The 19,168-nt window shown below is 44.5% G+C and overlaps 1 protein-coding gene across 1 annotated transcript; it reads left to right on the top strand.

The window, feature by feature from the left end:
* The first annotated feature begins 5,464 nt into the window (after positions 1-5,464).
* Positions 5,465-18,380, top strand: LOC142059710 (arylacetamide deacetylase-like). Its single transcript, XM_075098652.1, has 5 exons — positions 5,465-5,682; positions 13,428-13,650; positions 14,878-14,947; positions 15,270-15,441; positions 16,648-18,380. Exons 1-5 carry the CDS (start codon positions 5,545-5,547, stop codon positions 17,254-17,256), a joined length of 1,212 nt encoding a protein of 403 aa, XP_074954753.1. The 5' UTR covers positions 5,465-5,544; the 3' UTR covers positions 17,257-18,380.
* The last annotated feature ends 788 nt before the right edge of the window (positions 18,381-19,168 follow it).

Below are 19,168 nucleotides of genomic sequence, written 5' to 3'. Positions count from 1 at the left end.
AAAGTAGAAATACCTGACTGCAGCTTAGTTAAGTGATATGAAACACAGTACTACCTTCTGAATATTAAGCCAAAAGCTGTTTAATTCCCAGTGAATCCCACCATGTATATTCAAGCTAGAATTTTCAAACCTCTTGTAGAGAATGGGGGGAGGGCAAAAAAAGGATATTAAAAATAAGTAAGCCAATTTGTCCTCTCTCTTTCTCCCTCTCAAATCAGATTCACTGCTCACTCATCCCTGTCAAACACCTCCTTCCAGCTGTCTGCTGGTCATGGACAGTTCTGGTCTGGAAACTTAAACCTGAGAACAGTGATAAGGGTAATGGTACTGGGGCTTTTCCTCCCCTCCCCTCCCTCACTGAGGCGGGTGCTCCCCTTCTTTCTGAGCCCTCCGCAGCTCAGAGAACCCTCTTGGGGTTTTCTCCTGTGCATTGAACACTTGCTGCTGCTTTGCTGGTTCAGAGCTGCCCCAGGAACAGGCAAATTAAACAAGGCAGTAGCTGGGAAGGCAAAGATCCATGTCCTCGCTGCCTGAGGTACCCATGGCAAACCGGGTGCATGGTGTGTCCCTAAAAGGTGGGGTGGGTTGGGTGGGGGCAGATGGGCAAGACTCTATCTGCTGCTGGGGGACAGAAGAGGGAAAGCTGCTGCAGCCAGGGAGCAGGGCTGGCACATGCTTCCTCCAGGCTGCTGCCAGCAGCAGCACACCTGGCTTTCCATGGCACAATCCCCTTGGTGGGAACAGGTCTCCTCCCTTCCCTGGATGGGGGCTGAAGGTCCTTGTGGACTTTACCAGTCTTGTGATGCTTTGATCTCCTGCTGGTGCCCCTACTAGAGGCCTTGGACCTGCAGATGTGCTGAAGTTTGGCATGCAAAGGATTTGTCCTCACCTTAGGGCAATTCAATCCTGTTTGCCTCTTCTAAGAAGTCTTAATCCCCTACGGTGAAGGACACGAACTGCAGCCTCTTTAGTTTACTGAGGATGAATTGGAAGGCAATTGGATTGTGGTGGGACAAAGCAATATTGTACCGTGAAGCTCTTGAACCTGATGGTATAAAATGCAGCCGTTGGAGCCATCCGAGACTCAGGTGGAACGCTTCAGTTTGTTGCAGAACAAAATGCAGCAGTTTAGCACTGAGGGTAGGATGGCTGGATAAACCACAAAATATCCATTTCTTAAGTTAATGTTTACAACTATATGTCTAGCTTTGCTGTGGATTCTCTTTTGTTTGCTTTAACGTTTTGCATTGTTAAGCTGGTTCCTAAATAGCTGTTGTTCACTGTGTGTTCTTGTATTGAAGACATAGTTACAGCAGGTGTGGCATTGCTGCCTTTCAAACGGTGTTTTCAGCCCCCCATATTCTAATTATACTGATCACTTTGGGGATGTGGATCAGAGGTATTGAAGGACAAAAGAGGAAACTTTTTTGCTTCTTACTACGAGGTTGTGGCTTGTTTCACTGAAGGCAAACATGGACAGTGTTTACTAGCTCCAGTGTTGCTTTTTATCCTTTCCCCTCTTTCTCGGAGCCTCTGGGTGACAGTCACAGATGATCCTAGCCCTGCTGAGGGAGAAGGACTTACAGAACGCATATTTCTCACTGGATTTTGAATGCTCTTGAAGACAGTTGTTTGGAGGAAAGGCAAACTTCTGCAGTGCTGTACTGCCTCCCGGTGGCTTTTTAGTTTATTTCCTAAAATACTGTATTAAAATAAAAAAAAAAAAAAATCACTTCAGCGTGTAACATAACTAACTAGAGTATGCTTTTCCTATTGTCCCAGTGCAATGGCCAAGGCCACAAGCACCAGCAGAGACGCCTGGGACATCTGGCCTCCTCCCGCTGAAGCTGGGGGCAAGTTTCTGCCCTGCCGAGCTGGCTGCCTGTGCTGCCACCTGTCCCTGGGGTTCTAGCCTGTTTCTTCCCGCCCCCCCCCCGATCCCCCTTCAATGCCCATGTCTCATACTTCACCTCCTGGAGCCCTGCCTGGATGGACTGTGCACTGGTGGCTGGCTATCCCCAATCCAGCATGTCTTTTCCCGGCAGGCGTAGGGTGGTGGTGTGCCCAGCCCCCCAGGTGGGTAACCAGAGCGTGACAAACCTGCTCAGGTATGGAGCCTGCGTGCCTCTTCCAGCTATTTTTGTAAGCTGTTACTTCATACCCCAGTGAAGAGATGACCCTTCTCAGCATGGATGTATAAACACACTGTAGTCATCACAGGATCGAATTAATGTCTATCTTAACAGTTGGGGCCACCCTGGCAGCCCCGGGGGAGCTGTGGCCCCCAGGAGCACCCCTCAGCCCAGCCAGTGCCACACTGGTGATGTGCCCAGCACACGAGGTAGTGCATGGGTAGCGTGGGGACCTCCGCAACGCAGCCTGGGCAAGGACTGCGCTCAGGGCTGTGCGTCAGTGAGGCCCCAGGACAGTGGGCAGGGTGGGAGGGGGTCCCAGGTGGGGCTATGCTTCAACTCTCTTCTTTCCATTGCAGTTTTAACCCTGGCTTTACTCCACTTAAGAAAAAAATTAATGTAAACTTCCCTTATTTTCTGAAACACCAGTAGCTTGGAATATATGAAAATACAGAAGATGGGAAGGAGGGCATGCTGCATGGCTCTTGTTGGTACGCTATATGCAGGAAGAGCATCAAGGCAAGGCTTGTTTGCTTTAGAAAGCAGCGAGTGCGTGATGCAAACTGGCAGTGGTGGACGCTGGCGCAGGGCTCTGAAAAGCAGCAGCAGTGTGGAGGCTAGATGTTGGGGTGTGACGCAAAGGTAATTGCTGCATGGAATTAATCTGGATTTTAATGTTCGTGTGATTCATTTGGCACCCATCCACCTGTTTGAGAGGGGTCTATGGTGTCTCAGCTGGTCCCTTCTACTGAAAGGTCTCTAATAAAATTAGCATGGTGTGGGTACTTTCATACTGAAGTTGATGCTTTAGGATTGCCTTGGATAAATGATGAATTAAATTTATTATTCTCTCTATCTAGTATCACTGTGATTAAGGGTAGGTTGCTGTGGCAGTTCACTGGAGGGCAGGAGAGCTGGCTCTGCTGGAGGATTAGGCGATGTTGGTATCTGAAGGCTAAGCGCTATGAGCTCTTGGCTAAGCCAAAGGTAAACTCGGGGCAAGGACAGTGCATAGTACATGCTGTAACTACACAGCTGTGCTTCAGCTGGAGATTGGCATGGAAGAAGAGGTGAAACATTCCTTAAGTGCAACAAGATAAAAGACCAGTTTTGTGGTAGTTCCAGGTCTGGCCATGTCTTCCTCTATGCTATTTGCCAGTGCGGAAACAGTGAGTGGTGGCCACGCAGAGCAAGTTGTACTGAGAGCTCAGGTTGCTCCTGGGGAGGGACAGTGGGAGGACAGGGCTTTGTCCTCAATCCCTTTTCTCCTGTCTATGCCTTCTCTTCCCCTGGTGCCTGAAATGTATCTCCTTTATCTGTGTTTTGCCTCGCAGCTTCCAAAGCCAGCCCCTGAAGAATGATCTGAGCTGTAGAAAAGAGAAGATGGGGTTTGCTGATCTGTGTGTCCAGCCCTGTGTGTGCACGTGTGCCTGCTGGGGATGCAGGCTCAGCCTTGCTTGTGCTTCACTGGGGGCATGGGCTGCAGCAACCTCCCCTCTGTTGGACTGGATTCACTCGCCTCTTTCCTCAGCACCTGGCACTGGCCTCCGGGACAGGCAAAGTGACCACAGAGCTGTGTGTTCCCTTGTTTTTGCTGCAGTGGTGTCAAGCCAGGCTTTGGCCTGGCTGTTTTGCTGCAGAAGAATGACAAGGGAGAATAGGGTGTCTCGTCCTGGGCTGAGGAGGGGTAGCACAGCTGGATTTTTAAAACACCTTAGTATCTTGGAGATGCCCAGAACTTGAGAAAATGTTTGATAGATTGACCAAAGCCACCTCCTTCTCTGTATTTGGGCTGGTGACACACAGTTCAGCTTCCAGTCTTCCGTGATGCTTCATGCTCTCTGGTCCTCCAAAGGATGCTCCATCCCCAAGGGCTGCTCAGTGTGAGAGAAGAAGTGGTTGTGCTTGGTAAAATTTCAGCAAAAGAATGTGCTGGTTTTGGCTGGGATAGAGTTAATTTTCTTCACAGTAGCTGGTATGGGGCTCTGTTTTGGATTTGTGCTGGAAACAGTGTTGATAACACAGGGATGTTTTTGTTCCTGCCGAGCAGGGCTTACACAGAGTCAAGGCCTTTTCTGCCTCTCGCCCCACCCCACCAGTGAGGGGCTGGGGGTGCACACGGGGTTGGGACGGGACACGGCTGGGACAGCTGACCCCAACTGACCCAAGGTATGTCCCACACCATATGGTGTCATGCTCAGTATATAAAGCTGGGGTACCAAGACAGGGGAGGATGTTTGGAGTGACGGTGTTTGTCTTCCCAAGTAACTGTTATGTGTGATGGAGCCCTGCTTTCCTGGAGATGGCTGAACACCTGCCTGCCCATGGGAAGCAGTGAAAGAAATCCTTGTTTTACTTTGCTTGCACATGAGACTTTTGCTTTACCTATTAAACTGTCTTTCTCTCAACCCACGAGTTTTCTAACTTTTACTCTTCTGATTCTTTTCCCCATCCTGCCAGGGGAGAGTGAGCAAGCAGCTGTGTGGGGCTCAGTTGCTGTCTGGGGTTAAACCATGACAAGGAAATAAGTCTAACTGTAATTGAGTTTACTTTTTCTGTTTATTTTTAAAGCAGGGCTCTTGGTGCTACAGCCATTCTTTTTACCCCTTCTTCTGTAAGTGTGCCTGTGCTTGTAGTGTTTCCTTAGTGGAATTTTTACCCATTTCTGAGTCCACCTTGTGCAGAAGCGGTTGTTTCTAGGAGATGCATAGAAATCTCGTAATCTTGAAAATAGTGGCAATTAAATCTGATCTTTCAAATATTAACCAGAAGTCCTGCAAAAGATTATTATTTTTTCTGCCAAACCTATTATTGCATAACTAGTTTGGTGCATTAGTAGAAGACTAAGGGTGTGCTTTTGCCAAAGCAGGAGGTGCTTGTTATTGCCTGAGAAATGAGTGGGCTACACACTGCTGCAGTCTGATCCCGCTGGGTATCTCTGTAAGCTGTTTGAACGGCTGCATTATGAAGCAGCAGCTAATAGCTCCTGAATATTCAATACATCTTTTCACATTTGAGTGTCACTTTGTGGCAGCCCTTGGTCCACAGGCCGCATTCTGTTCCTTATTTTTCAACTGCTTCTTTTCTCCTGAGCCTTCCTGTTGGCTCTTGTTGCCAAATGCAGGAAAGGGGGTGATGGGGGTGTAGGAGCCTCGATGTTTAATCTGGGGTTGAGATGCCAGCTTGGTTGGCTCTGAGCGGCTGAAAGCCTTGCTGAGGAAACATGTTTTGTTGGGAGCTGCACGGCAGAGTAACCTCTGCCCTGGGTGGTCAGCCCAGAAATCTCTTCCTGGCCAGGACCCAAATGAAATACAGGATTAACTTTGCCCTATGTGTTTTTGCTGGCTTGTAGCTGTTAAGAGTCAGTGAAAGCGATTTATCAGTCAGTCTCGGAGGAGCTGTGCCTGTAGACATGGGAGCCAAGCTGCTGTGCCTCTTCCTCATCTCTGCCCTTGTTGCTTACTACGTCTACACCCCCATCCCTGAGGACTTTGAGGAGCCCTGGAAAGTGATGCTCATCACGGCTGGCTTCAGGGCTGTTGGCCACCTGGTGAGTTTGGTGCTGGGCTTGGTGTGGGACTGGCCTGGGGGAGAGAGCTATGGAGCAGAGGGTGTTCTTGGTGTCTCTGTGGTTAATAGAGATATGGCAATATATTATGTCATTCATACATATATATATATATGGTAATATACTAAGTGAAGGACAGTACTATCTGCAATTAAACATTAAACTTATTGTGTAACTATGACTAAAAAGAAACTTAGAAAAGATTTAGTTGTGCAATCTTGAAAAAAGGACATTTGGAGTAACTGGAAATGTGATATGTAATATGAATATGGATAGGTAAGCGCAAACAAGTTTATTTTGCTTTATGATCCTTTGCAGCTGAAGCACTGCTCCTTGAATTTTTCCTGTTTCTCTGGAACCTGTATATTGAGCTTCCTCAGAAGTATTGTACTGGATGTCAGAGAAAGGCAAACTAGAGCACTTAAAAACTTAATTTTTGTCGTTTCATAGGAATCAACTGACAGCATGAGCCTAAAAACTACACAAAGCTAATTATAGGGATGATAATGCTAGAGCATGTAGAAATTTTTATATATACACACACCTTTTTTTTTTTTTAATACCACTGTAATCTTGCCTACCAAAAAATGGCATCTATCTAAGCAGCACAGAACCATATGTCACAGTCTGGAAAGGCAGTGATATTATACCCCATCTATAGTTATATGGCAGTATTTACTGACAACATGGTCCTTATGTCTTTCTATGCTATTTTTATATAAATTACAACCCTGGCTTCTGCTTCATTTCAGTCATGCTATACAGCCATTTCAAACATATGTAAATAATCTGTGAGGCTGCACACCATGCATAAATAACAGTGCTGTAGTTCCCACCTCTCAAGTACATTAAACTGGGAGCAGTTTTGAATCTAGCCTGTACTTAATGTACAACAGTGGCTGCAGCAGTGTAACCAAAAACCTAAAAACAAGGTCAAAGATGAAGGTTTGGGGGAGGAGAGGTGCTGAGTGTTGCAGACATCTTTCTGGGTGGCTAAAAACATTTTGAGACTGCTTTTTTTTTCTCCACCATAAAATATATTGAAAGAAGGGTCTAAGGAGGTAGGAGGGAGGTTTCTAGTTTTGCTTGAGGGATGCTGATCAAAGGCTTGTCTGCTGCAGGTGCAACCCCCCCCCCCAGGCTGTTTGCTCCAAAGTGCATGAATTTGGGACTCTGTGTTTTCTGTTGTTTCAGTTAAAATGTGGTGGGTATTATTTTCAGAATTCTGTGGGAGCCTCCTCTCTCATGACTTTTCTGATGGAGCCACGGGTGCAGGTTTACTTGGGATATTTCCTAAACATTACACTTCTGGACAGTATCTGAAAGCCCCTGTTGATCTCCAGAGACATCCCTGGGTCGGACAGCCTTTGTTTGCAATGAAGACCTCTTCTTGGGTCTGTACAGCCAGCAGAAGCAGGAGGGGGGTTATTTGTGTGTGTGTGTGTGTTTGATCATGGACTCTTTGCTTCTTCCTTGTTTTGATCTTGTGGTTTGAGGTCTTAGTGGTGGGAGATAAAAAAATGTAGTCTCTGCTTTTGATGTGCTGCCTTGCTTCTTCCCTCCCTTAAATCTCCTCTTGGAGGTAGCCTGCAAGGAGACTTTGTGCACAAATAACTTGTTTCCCCAGGAACACCTTGTGTCTGCTCACTAGGTTAGACCCGTAGCCTTCAGTACAGCAGTGCTAAGTGCTCAGCAAGCAGCACTGTTTCCTTTCAGTGATGGAGGATTGTGTATTTTCACTTTAAAGTGGAGTTGGTGTCTTTTGTAGCTGTTGCATTGGTTGCCTGTTAAGCCTAAGTGTGTTAGCAGCAGCAGTGGTACGGAGCAAGCATGTTTTGTAACTGCTCCAGTCTCATACAGAACCATAAACCTAAGGGACTCTGACAAAGATAGCCTCCCTGGAGCTGCACTGGTGCAAACTGGATTGGAGGTGGCCCTAAAGGGTCCTAAATATGTTCTGAATGGTCACACAATTATAGGGCAACAACTTATAATCACTTAATAGTAGGTCTAAATTTGCAGAGGGGGGCCTATTTTAGTCTTTGACTCCCTGACATTGGTTTGAAAAAAGGGAAATAATACTGCTGCCGTCAGACACTCCTGACCAGGAGGGTCTTCTCTTCAAGCTCACAAAACAATGTGCCAAGAAAGCCATGAAATGGTAAACCTCTATCCTCCTTCACCTTCTCTGTTTTAATAGGTCCTGGGCAGGTCTCCAGCTTCTGTGCCAAATTGTGCGAGATTTCCTTTGATTTCGGGTTTCCTGGCCCGGATGAGTAACTGTTTTGAATAAAAGGCTGCTTTCAAAATTTCTGCCGGGCATGGTAGTGAGGGCTGAGGGGCTCCAAAGGGTGGTCGGAGGCTTGTGGTGACATCTTGCCATGGGTTATCCTGCAGGGGATTGCAGCTGTGCTTGGTTTTGCTGGTGTGCCCAGCCTGCAGCATGCTGAAGAGTCCATTCATACTCATCTTATTGCAGAACAGAGGCTGGGAATATCTCCATTTGAGTGTTTATAACATTTCAAGTCTACATGCTCTCTAGCTGAAGAGCAGCCTCCAGCTAGAAGAACAAACTGGCCAGTTTCTGTGGTCCTTAGCACAAAATTCTTCAGGTATTTTCAGGAAGTGCTATGTGCATGCAATCTAAGATAAAAGGTGTGAAGGAAGTATAAAATGTAATACATCTTCTTTCCTAGCTGAACATTTCCCTGGCTGCAGTTCTGTGAAATCCTCCCAAAGCTTCCTCTGCCCTCTCACAAGCAGTGAAATCTGTATTTGAGCCCTTTACAGCCCAGCTCACCAACTGCCTGTCTTCATCTCCAGCTGACGGAAAGCTTCACCTGGAGGAGTGCCTCCATCTGAACTATCATCTGTTCAGATAAATAAGCTGCTAAAGGCAGTGCCAGGTTGTCTGCCTGCCAAGGCACAGCTGAGGCTCCCTCCTCATAAATAAGTTTAGGTTGGTTTTTTTCTGTTTGTGGTTTGGTTTGGGTTTGGGGTTTTTTTGTTTGGTTCTTTTCATCTTTGCTGCCATGCTCTCCTCATGGAAGACTGAGAAAGTGACTGTGCAAAATGCTTTCCAAAGCACAAGGAACACAAACCCTCAAAGCGGTTGGTTTTCCTCTTACCCCTGTAACACGCAGTAATCTCAGATCTGGGACAATGAGACTTTTCAGATGAGGGTATGATTTTCTTTCATTTTTATATGACAATGGTCTTGAAACCACAGGCAGTAGACCAGTGGTTTTCCACAATGTAAAATGTTGGCTTACAGAAAAAACAGCTCTAAGAGCATTGAAAAGCCTCAGTCCTGAAGCCGAGGGAATTCCTCCCACCGCAGGGGAGTTTCACAAGCTCAGTGGAATTGCAGCAAGACTCACTTTGACCTATATATTAATTTTTTCAAGATGCTAATCCTCAGGGGAAAATACAACAGCTGAGAAATAATTATGTGAACTGTGTAATCACTGTGGATAAAAATATGCAGTTTTGGCATGTGTATGTATTTGTCTTTGCTGAGCTTATGACGAGATCTGAATTTTCTTTCTGCCCTGTGCCAGTTACTGACCATTTGCCTTCATCTCAATTCCAAACCATAGTTTGGCAGAGCTCCCCAACATCACTTGGTCCAAGTCTTCAGAGAGGTGACTCTTAAATATGGTGGTGATCGTTGTCAGGTATTGTCAGTGAGGTCTTAGCTGTGTTCTCTTTTCTTCTAACTTCTGAAAAAAGTAGGTTATGTGTAGAAGATGATTAAATAGTTGGTTTAAATATGATTTAAATAAAATTACAAAAAGAAAGCCAAGCAGGGTTAGATTGTATGACTGACAACATCAAACCCTGAATGCCAGATGTTATACCTTTCAAGAGGTGATTAATTGAAGTGTGGAGGGTTTTGTGAGTTTGTTTTACATTCTTCCTGGGAAGAATAAAGCATCTCTTGAAAAGCTAAACTTCTGACAGGTTCTGCACCAGGCTAGGCTATTTTATTTCTTATTAAACTCAAACCTGCTTTGAGTTTAATCTATTTTTCAGCTTCGGATAACATGTAAGACAACTTGGTTTTATTTCTATTTCTATGTGATGAGGCAGTTAGACTTGTGTGGGAAGTTGGGTCACGTCCCCTGTCGCTGGGGCAGTTATGGAGGAGCCGAGGTGCTGGTGCCGGCAGCGGGCGCAGGATCTGGCGGTGGCTGTTGCAATGCACTGGTGCAGGCAGGGCACTGACCTGGAGATCAGGCTGTGGAAATGACCCACGTAAAAAGCTGAGTGTGTGCGTGCATGCACACACAAACCAGCAACCCTAATGCCAATGTTGGCATTTCCCAGTGCGCTTTTCTTTCTGAACAATCGATAACAGTGCTGGTGACAGTTGTGGGAGTGTTTGTTTTACTAAAAGGTTCCAATGAGTTTAGTAAAAACTCAGGCCTGTTGTTAATTCAGTTATCTTCCAAACCAAGTGTTCTGATCAAAGTTATATCAAAGTGCAATTACAGTATTGTTTATGCCTGCTCAGACAAAGAATAGTATGGTGGCTACAGTGGCCTGACATTTAGGAAAGTGCTTTTATTATCATAGTGTCAGCTCTTAAACTGTAAAGTGATACACAAATTAATTTGAAATTTCTTCCCATTTTCTTGAGACAACTAGAAATCTAAGCTCTTAGTTCACTTTCAGCAAGTCAGAGAGCAAACAGCTTTCAAGCAAATTTGAAGTTGTGTTCTTCATAACTTTCTATCATCCAAAAAATAAGCTAAAGCACACACCCCCAGCTATTCCTTAATATATCATTAGGAATTAGATACTGTAATGCTCCCAAATCATGAAGCAGTCCATGCTATTTTTACCTTCTAGCTGCAAGTAGCTCCAGCAGCCCATTGCCATAGCATACTGTGCTTTAAGGAGGCTACACGCGATAGGGGTTCCTCATACTGCCGGCATTTCCCGTGACTGAGATTGCACTCTACCCACAGTCAATCTCTAATGTGGCTAAATTTTTGTTTAAATAGGTATAGAAAATGAAGGCACATTTTCTATTCACAGTATAGAAAACTAAGACTTTCTTTTTCTTCCAGTTGTTGTGACGTTATGTCATTGTTGTAATATTTTAATGTGTTTTTAGAATACGTTTCTAATGTCTTAAAAGCAATGTGAGAAGTAAGTTCCTTTAAACACAATTTAATCCAATGAAGAGAAAAAAAAGGTTGCAGGGGAAAGCCAGTGAGATTTATGTATTAGCAAACACTGGTCACATCTTTGCTTGTCACAATTCCCTCGAGACAGCTGTGAGGAAATGTGATGCCTCCTTTGGAGAGCTGTTGGTTTTGGAAGGAGTGGTTGGGATCTGCATTTCTAGCACAGTCCATAAAATGCCTTTAGAAACATTTTTGCTTGGATTCACTCTTGTCTACCAAAGACTCGGTATAACAAAAGGTATCACAGTTTTTTTTTTAAGTTTTGTTTTCAAGGTTTAAAATAATATCTGAGTGAAAAGGATTCTGAAATGCTTTAATCTGGATAAATTGTCCTGATGTCAGAGAGCCAAAGCTGCCAAATATTAATCTTTAGAGCTTGCATTTCACCTGTAGGTTTACTTGCTAGTGTTTGTGGTTTTGTTTTAATTTTATTTAGCATCTTAGAATAACTGTAAACTAGTATAGAACCATAGAATTTAATAATAGATGTTTTAAACCACTATTTTCAAAGGAAACTGCTTGAACAGTATTAAAAGTTGGCAGTTCCTTGGTTCTGAACTCCCTGAACCATATAACTTTTCTTCTGTCAGGGAATTTCTGTGGACCCTGTTGGGAAAGTTTTCCCTGCCCTTTGTGTAGCTCTGCCAGAGTTGCCGACGATGCCGAGGAGCACTGATGGCCTCTAAAGTGGAGAGAGCAGGGGAGGGCTGCGCAGGGGCTAGGGCCCCAGCGCTGCCATACAGCTTGGGTAGATTCAAGATTTCTGGGAAAAAGAACTTTTTAAAAAAGTTAACCCTATGGGTATTTTTAAGATCCCCCAGACTAATGCACTTATCAGGCAGACAGATCCCAGTTAGCATCATCCTTATTTCCCCTCCTGGAGGATGCTCCTGCTGCCCCCATAGAGTATCTCTCTGGGTCAGGGAGTCACTGGGATTTTCCCTGGTCAGAGTTGGGCTGGTGGCAGCAGTGATGCTACACTAGAACTGTACTTCTGTCAGTTCATTCAGTGGGGAGCCACCTCATGGTCAGAGGGCTGGTGGAAACCAGAACATTGGTGGCAGGGTTATATTTTAGCTTTTTATTGTGAAATATCAAACCAATGTAAGGAAAGGATTTGTGTGGCTCAGACAAAACTGGATCCTCCTCAAGGATGATGGTGCAGCAAGTAGCTTCAGAAGGTATCGTGGCACAGGTAGCATGACAAAATTTTGTCTCATCTGCTGACCACATGGAATTTCACCTGGAGTACTGTGTACAGTTCTGGTCCCCGCTATACAAAAAAAGATGTGGACAGGCTGGAAGGGGTGCAGAGAAGGGCCACCAAGATGGTCAAAGGATTGGGAAGCTGCCATACGAGGGGATAGGCTGGGAGACCTGGGTTTGGTCAGCCTTGAGAAAAGGAGGCTCAGAGGGGATCTCGTCACCATGTACCAGTACTTAAGGGGTAGCTACAAAGCAGATGGAGACTCCCTTTTTTCACGGAGTCCCATGGAGAGGACAAGGGGGAATGGACACAAGTTGCTCTTGGGGAGATTCCGATTGGACACAAGAGGGAAGTTTTTCACAGTGAGAACAGTCAACCATTGGAATAATCTCCCCAGGGAAGGGGTTGTCTCGGCCACGTTGGACACTTTCAAGATTTGGCTGGACAGGGTGCTGGGCCATCTTGTCTAGACTGTGCTCTTCCTAGAAAGGTTGGACTAGATGATCCCTGAGGTGATTCTGTGACAGTAAGCACACAACTCAGTTCTTGTTCTGCTAATGAGTAGGAGCACTTCTTCGTTACGGATGAAAACATAGGGGTATGTAACCAATAGAATAGTTTGATGAAACTGAAGAAATTAAACAGAGCTGGACTGTGGTAAAGTGGCAAAGACATACTTCTCCCTTTTTATCTCAATGTAGAGAAAATATTTCCTTTTAATAACGTAAGGGTACTCATTTCTAAGTGATGCTCCTTGGCTACTGGGATGGAACTGATCGTTGAAAATCACTGTGCAGTTTGAAGTCAAATTGCTGTGTCCTTGTATTTGTGCCACCTGTGTCCTCAGCATCCTGAAAAGACCGGCTGCTTTTGCTTCTACAGTTTATCACAGGAGCAGATATTGGTTTTGTCGTAACTACTCGGAAAAATGAGGAGGTCTGGCTTACTGAGCAGACCTTCATGTTGGGTCTCAGGAAGTTTCAAGTGATTCTGCTTTCTTCCATGTCCTCCGTTATGTCCTAGTTATCCTCCGTGCCTGTGCTTCCAGTCATTGTCTTAGCACTGACAAGCAGTGGTGTCCCCTGGGCTGCCTTCCAGCCACTGCCACTGTGCTTCACATGGAAGTGAATAAGATAAGGGAGTTGAACAGCTCAGGCTGGACTCCTTGACAGTGTGAGGCAATGAATCCTCTGTGTCAGCAGCATTTGGCTCTTCAACAATTTTACAGACTTGTACAGAGCATCAAATGGCTTTATGGAAATTTAATCTTTAGGAGTAACTAAGGCTGTGTTTAAAAAGCTGTTTTCCTTTGTCCTGGGCTTTAGTCTGAGGTTGCTGATCAGCTGGGTCTGATGCACTATATGGAAGCTCTGATGCTGATCACAGCTGCTGAATACGTCGCACCCACGTCTGATGAAAATGTCACTGTGACAGACACGGAGTTCAGCAATGTTGCCGTCCGTCTGTACCTGCCCAGAAAGCCCTCTGACGGGCTGAGAAGGGCTGTGGTCTTCTTCCATGGTGGAGGCTGGTGCGTAGGACAGGCAGGTAAGCTCTTCTCTGTCAGTACTGGGGACCTGTGTTTAAGTGTTGCCTCTTGCTTTATGGGAGAGCAGGGAACCAGTATTTCACCAGTTAAAATGCAACAGCATTTGGAGAGGGTGGTCAGTGTATCTTGAGGTGGAGGACAAAGGGTCTGGTCCAGGGATTTCTTTCTGTCATGGTGTTTTATCTGCAGCCCCTGACTTGGTTACCTGGTATTAGGGGGAGAAAGGGACAAAACTGAGTATTTTAATACAGAAAAGAACATTGACAAAGGGGTAAAAATCAAATGGTGATGCAGAGACTGGGAGCTTCCTTGGTTCCCTCGAGCTTGGATCTTAGATGCTTCCTCATACCTCTTGCTTGGGGAAGGTCAAGGGGTATTTATTGTCCCCCGAAATCTATTTTAGGGAGTTTTGCTGTATCAGAAGTCATCTATTACTGCATCTTTATTTCTCATGAACATGCTCCTAGGTGGGCAAGCATGTTTCTTTGGTTTTGGTTACAATTGTGCTATCAGTACTCGTAAGATGCTTGGTTGTCTTCCATGTTATGCCCAGAGGGGCTTTCTAAAATGTTCCAGTTCAGTGTGTCATGCTTTTGCTATTACTTTTTTTTTTTATGGAAGTGATTCATCTTCCCTCGCAGTTGCGTTCTCTCCTACAGCACATCCTCTGCTTCTCTTTGCAGTTCAGTGCTTTACATAAAAGGATATAAGTTATCATCCTGGCCACCACCCAAACCAGCATTTTAAGAGTAGTAGATATGGCTGACATTTCCAACAACCAGTCCATAGCTCACTTTTGTTGTTGGGCTGCTTGTTTCAGGGCGAATGAACCAAAATATTTTTCCCGGGCAAGTTCTTTAATTTTGGTGTGAATGCGTATGTGTAGCAGAGAGCTTAGTCTGGCCCCTGGTGCAGATCTTGGTTCCATTTCTCTCTGCCATAAAAGCTGAGCCTCCTTGCATTGTGTAGTGCTCAGAAGTATAAATAATGTATTTTGATCATCCTTTTGGATAGCATTCAAGCAATAGTTGGATTACTACTTCTAGTTTGTGCCTCTGGATAAACCTGTTGTGTGCCATGGTCACCTTGTGGTGCTGTAGAGGCCACAGGTGGGTGGAAGTTTTGGAAAGTCACCTGAAAGCCTCTGCAAAGAGGAACATGCTGTTGTGTACGTGTTTGCTCTCAAATGTACTGGAATATATTCTAAGTTTCTCATTTCATTGCAGGCATGAAATCCTATGATCATCTGACAAGATGGACTTCAAGCAGGTTAAATGCTGTTGTGGTATCTGTCAAGTAAGAGATTCTCCTTCTAGATGGGATGAGGGTTGGAATTTTGCAATTGTTTTTTTAAATCATGTGCTTTCCTGCTAGCTTTAAGTATTTGTAAACAAAAGCTGTCGGCTTGCAGTGGTGATTTGTGGTTGGTGGTTATTTTGGATACTGCTTTATGAAGTTGGGTGGGTAACAAAATATTTGATCCTGCAGGATAGACAGAGAGTTCCAGCTTTGCTGGGTGCAGAAAATAATAAACATTCACCAACTAGGGCAGATGCTAGCAAGCCTTTCTCTTTATTATTTATAACAGGAAGTAACAACTCTGCTTGCCTCTTAACAGTTACAGGTTGGCACCTAAATACCGTTTTCCTGTGCAGTTTGAAGATGTATATTCGGTAACAAAGTTCTTCCTCCAGAGCAGCGTCCTCTCCCAGTATGGGGTGGACCCAGATCGGGTCTGTGTTGCAGGAGACAGTGCAGGTGGCAATTTAGCTGCAGCTGTGGCACAACAGGTAAGAAAATAAGCTGGTTTGCTAGTTTGGTGTTTTTGTCATTTCATGAACTCTTACAAAAGACTAACAAAAACCTCTGCTCAAACCAAGCGCACCTCCCAAACGGCTCTCGTGGTCTATGTACACAGGACATCATGCAGCCTGCAGGACTGTCAGCAAGGGCTCTGAGTTTCCAGCCAAGCAAGTTTACCTGAGGCAATTAATGGCATCAAAGTAGCTTTGATGCTATCGTAGAATCATTAAGGTTGGAAAGACCTCTAAGATCATCAAGTCCAACTGTCAACCCACCTACAACGTCCTCCAAAACTTTATACCCTAAAAAAAAAGGCTCTCTGCCCCATAATTAGGGCATATATCACTCTATTCTTTAGCAGATTTTGACTGGTTTAGGTATGTTGTTTGAAAAGGGAATTTTAGCAGTTTGACTCATGCAGGTGTAAATTACAGGAGAAGAAAAAAGCACGAAATGTTCCAGTGTCATTTGATCACACCCGGTTTCGGTGCCTTTTGCACTTCTCACTTAGGTTTATTAAATAAAGTAAGTGCGATGATGTTGCTCTGTTGAAATTATTTGGATTGTAATGAATTTCACTTGGAAAGGTTGTGAATTTTTCTGTGGACATTGAAGGCAGAAGGTGAGGGAGAAAGTGAAAATTAGGGAAGAGGGGAAAAAATGGATGACATAAGAAATGTCAGTGCTCAATTAATCACATTTTATTTTTCACGTGTCTAAAATACATAGAATTGTAGTTGCTTGAGTTCTAACACCTCAGGGTTAAAAAACCAAACAGATGGATAAGCTCTAAATTGTATGCAGAGATTAAAGGAGCCTCAGAAACCTGCAATTTATAAGGAATATAAATTCTCTATAGTTACAGAAAAAGCATTTGTTACTACTTCAGAAATAAGCAATGCCTCAAAAAGTCTCAGTGCTTCAGAAAGAGTATTTCCTTGTTATCCTTCAACAGGAGAAATAAAATGAAATTGTATTTGAAGTTTGAGAATTTTTAATACAACATACTATTTTAAGTGACCTGCCTATGAATTTATGATTTCTTTAATCTATCCTGGTTTTATTGATAATCTTATTTTGCTTATGTTGTAAAATGTGTGCATTAATCCCCTACTTTTAATACCTTTTGTCAGTGTGGGAGAACCAACACTTTTTAACTGACTTTTTGTAATTATTTCTATTTTCTTCTACAGCTGTTAGAGGACTCTGAAGTCAAAACTAAACTCAAAGCCCAAGCTTTGCTTTACCCAGCTCTTCAAACCCTTGACCTGAATTTGCCATCTTATCAAGACAATGAAAACAAGCCCATTTTGCCCAAGTCACTTATGGTCAAGTTCTGGAGTGAATATTTCACTTCTGATTCATCTCTCAGGGAAGCGATGGCCTCCAACAGGCACGTCCCGGTTGAATCGAGCCACTTATTTCAGTTTGTAAACTGGAGCAATTTGCTGCCTGAAGAGCTGAAGAAAGGTCATGTTTACACCAGTCCTGCTTACGGAAGCTCTGAGCTTGCACAGAAGTACCCAGGGTTTCTGGATCCAAGGGCGGCCCCGCTGCTGGCGAGCGATGGCCAGCTACGTGGGCTGCCCCTCACCTATGTCCTCACCTGTGAGCACGATGTCTTACGGGATGATGGAGTCATGTATGCCAGGCGCCTCCAGGCAGTGGGCGTTCCTGTCACACATGATCATGCCAAGGATGCTTTTCATGGGGCAATGATGTTTGTCTTGGGTCCAACTGAGTTAGCTGTAGGGCACCGGCTGTTGAACAGATATATTGAGTGGTTAAATGAGAATCTATGAGTTGAATATGTTGCTCTAGTATGCCTGGCTTGTGTTCACTGGGTGTGACTGAGGAGGGTAGGAGAATAGGAGCTATGTGAGTTTTTGGGCGTGATTGCCATCTTTGTTGTGTTGCCCTGCAGTGCCTGGATTACAGTGTTTCTCACCTTGTCTGGCAGGAAAATCAGTCTGATTTATAACCTAAGTGTTCTTTCAGTGCTATTGTCTGAGCTCAGAACCCCAATAACCACAAGGTCTGCCCTGGAATTTCTCTCCTGGCCAAGACCCAGAAGGGTTGGTGTGCCCAACCCTGCCTGCACGCTGACTGGGCTCACGTAAGCCCCCGGCTGGAACAGTGTGTGGGACCTGATGTCTTGTGTTAGTTGCTTCTTGTTTCTTCCTATCTCAATGTCTTTATATAGCAAGTTTGTGCAAATGGGCAACACAGCTGTTTGCACATGGGTGGCTGCTTGGTGGCTGCTTGCTCCCTTGTCCTGCAGACATGCTGGCAAGGCCCCGCTGCTGCCAGTGGGCAATGGGGTGAGCAACAGTGCACGGACCTGACTTAATGAAGTAAAAGGCAGCTTGTGAAACCCTGCCCTTTGCATGCAGCTGCTGGGTTTATGCTGTTGTCTCTCTCCAGCACAGTTTGAGGGAAGCACTTGAAAACCCAATGGGATAGCTGTACCACAGTGTAAATGTTTGGTTGTTGAGTGGGTTGTGGGGTGGGTTTTGTTGTTGTTTGGGTGTTTTGGGTGGGTGTTTGGTTTGTTTGGGTTTGGGTTTTTTTTAAGCATCTGTCTGTCTTGATAATTACTTTCTCTAATCCTTGTACTGGGAGGAAATAGTGTTAGAAATCAGCACTGGATATTCATCAGATAAAGGAAGGCTGTGAAGGTCCTAGCCCTACAATACCACTGCTGTATGTTTTATGCTTTACTTATTTAATAAGTTATGTATAGTGTGTTCTAATTATCCTTAAAATTGTTCAGTGGTTTTTACATATGATTTTAAAAAAAAATTAGCTTAGTAGCTTTATAGTTTTGAAAAAGGAACACAGTTGCGCTGTCAGTCTTGAACAAATGTCCTCCATATAAATGTTTTCTGTATTAAATATAAACCCTAAAAATTTTGAATTATGAAAGTACAGATTGGTTGGCTACTGTTTTTAAACTGATCACAACACACTGGAAACATGTACTTCTAGCATCCTGCTTTTTTCTTTTGCATAAAAGATACTGAATCTTCAATAATTGCTCTTGATTTTTTTTCTGAGTGGGTGTGCAGCCTGTTTAGATGGAATGTATATGGAATGATTGCCATAACTTTCTTTTTCATCTTTATTATGTTGAATAGAAAATTTAAACTTGTCTTCGATTCCAATGCATTGTACTTTTTGTCACTCAAGTATCCCATTTATTGGAAAGGAATAACAAGTTGTCTTTACCACACGCAGTAGCTGCTGCAAACAACCAGGACCAAAACCAGGGGGACGTTGTTTCACTTCTGCTGTTGTCATTAATGTGAATACTTAGTAACGCTTCACTGTGGTTGTTGAGGAGAGAAACAGAAATGGTTGAGTAGGTGTCTTTTATCAAGAAAAGGATGCTGAAGCTTGCGACTGGGATGGAGACCAGTGGGGAGCTGAGCCTGGCTGTGGGGAGGGCTGGGCCAGGGCTTCCACTCGCCCCAGGAGATGGGGTCAGAAAACGAGGTTTGGTTTTGCAGCAGGAGCATTCTGTGTGTCTGCTTCTGAATCCATCCTTGAAATGGTGAGTGCCTTACTGCCAGCATACTGGTCATGAAATATACCATGGGACTAAAAAGCATCTTGTATAGCCCACGTGCACAACAGTGCAATGGCCTGCGTGTTTGCGCATCCTCAGGACATGTGCATGTTCATGTTCATGCAAGCTCCCAAGGTATTTGGGAA

The sequence above is a fragment of the Phalacrocorax aristotelis genome, chromosome 7 (assembly GCF_949628215.1).
Source record: "Phalacrocorax aristotelis chromosome 7, bGulAri2.1, whole genome shotgun sequence".
In the NCBI taxonomy this organism is placed as follows: domain Eukaryota; kingdom Metazoa; phylum Chordata; class Aves; order Suliformes; family Phalacrocoracidae; genus Phalacrocorax; species Phalacrocorax aristotelis.
Note: the sequence above shows the minus strand (reverse complement) of the source record. Positions and strands in the feature narration are given on the sequence as shown.

Excerpts from the sequence above, each read along its gene's own strand:
- LOC142059710 (XM_075098652.1), top strand. The coding sequence starts at position 5,545 with ATGGGAGCCAAGCTGCTGTGCCTCTTCCTCATCTCTGCCCTTGTTGCT. Across the intron at positions 5,683-13,427 it reads TCAGGGCTGTTGGCCACCTG|TCTGAGGTTGCTGATCAGCT; the intron begins GTGAGTTTGGTG and ends CCTGGGCTTTAG. Across the intron at positions 15,442-16,647 it reads CTGCAGCTGTGGCACAACAG|CTGTTAGAGGACTCTGAAGT; the intron begins GTAAGAAAATAA and ends TTTCTTCTACAG.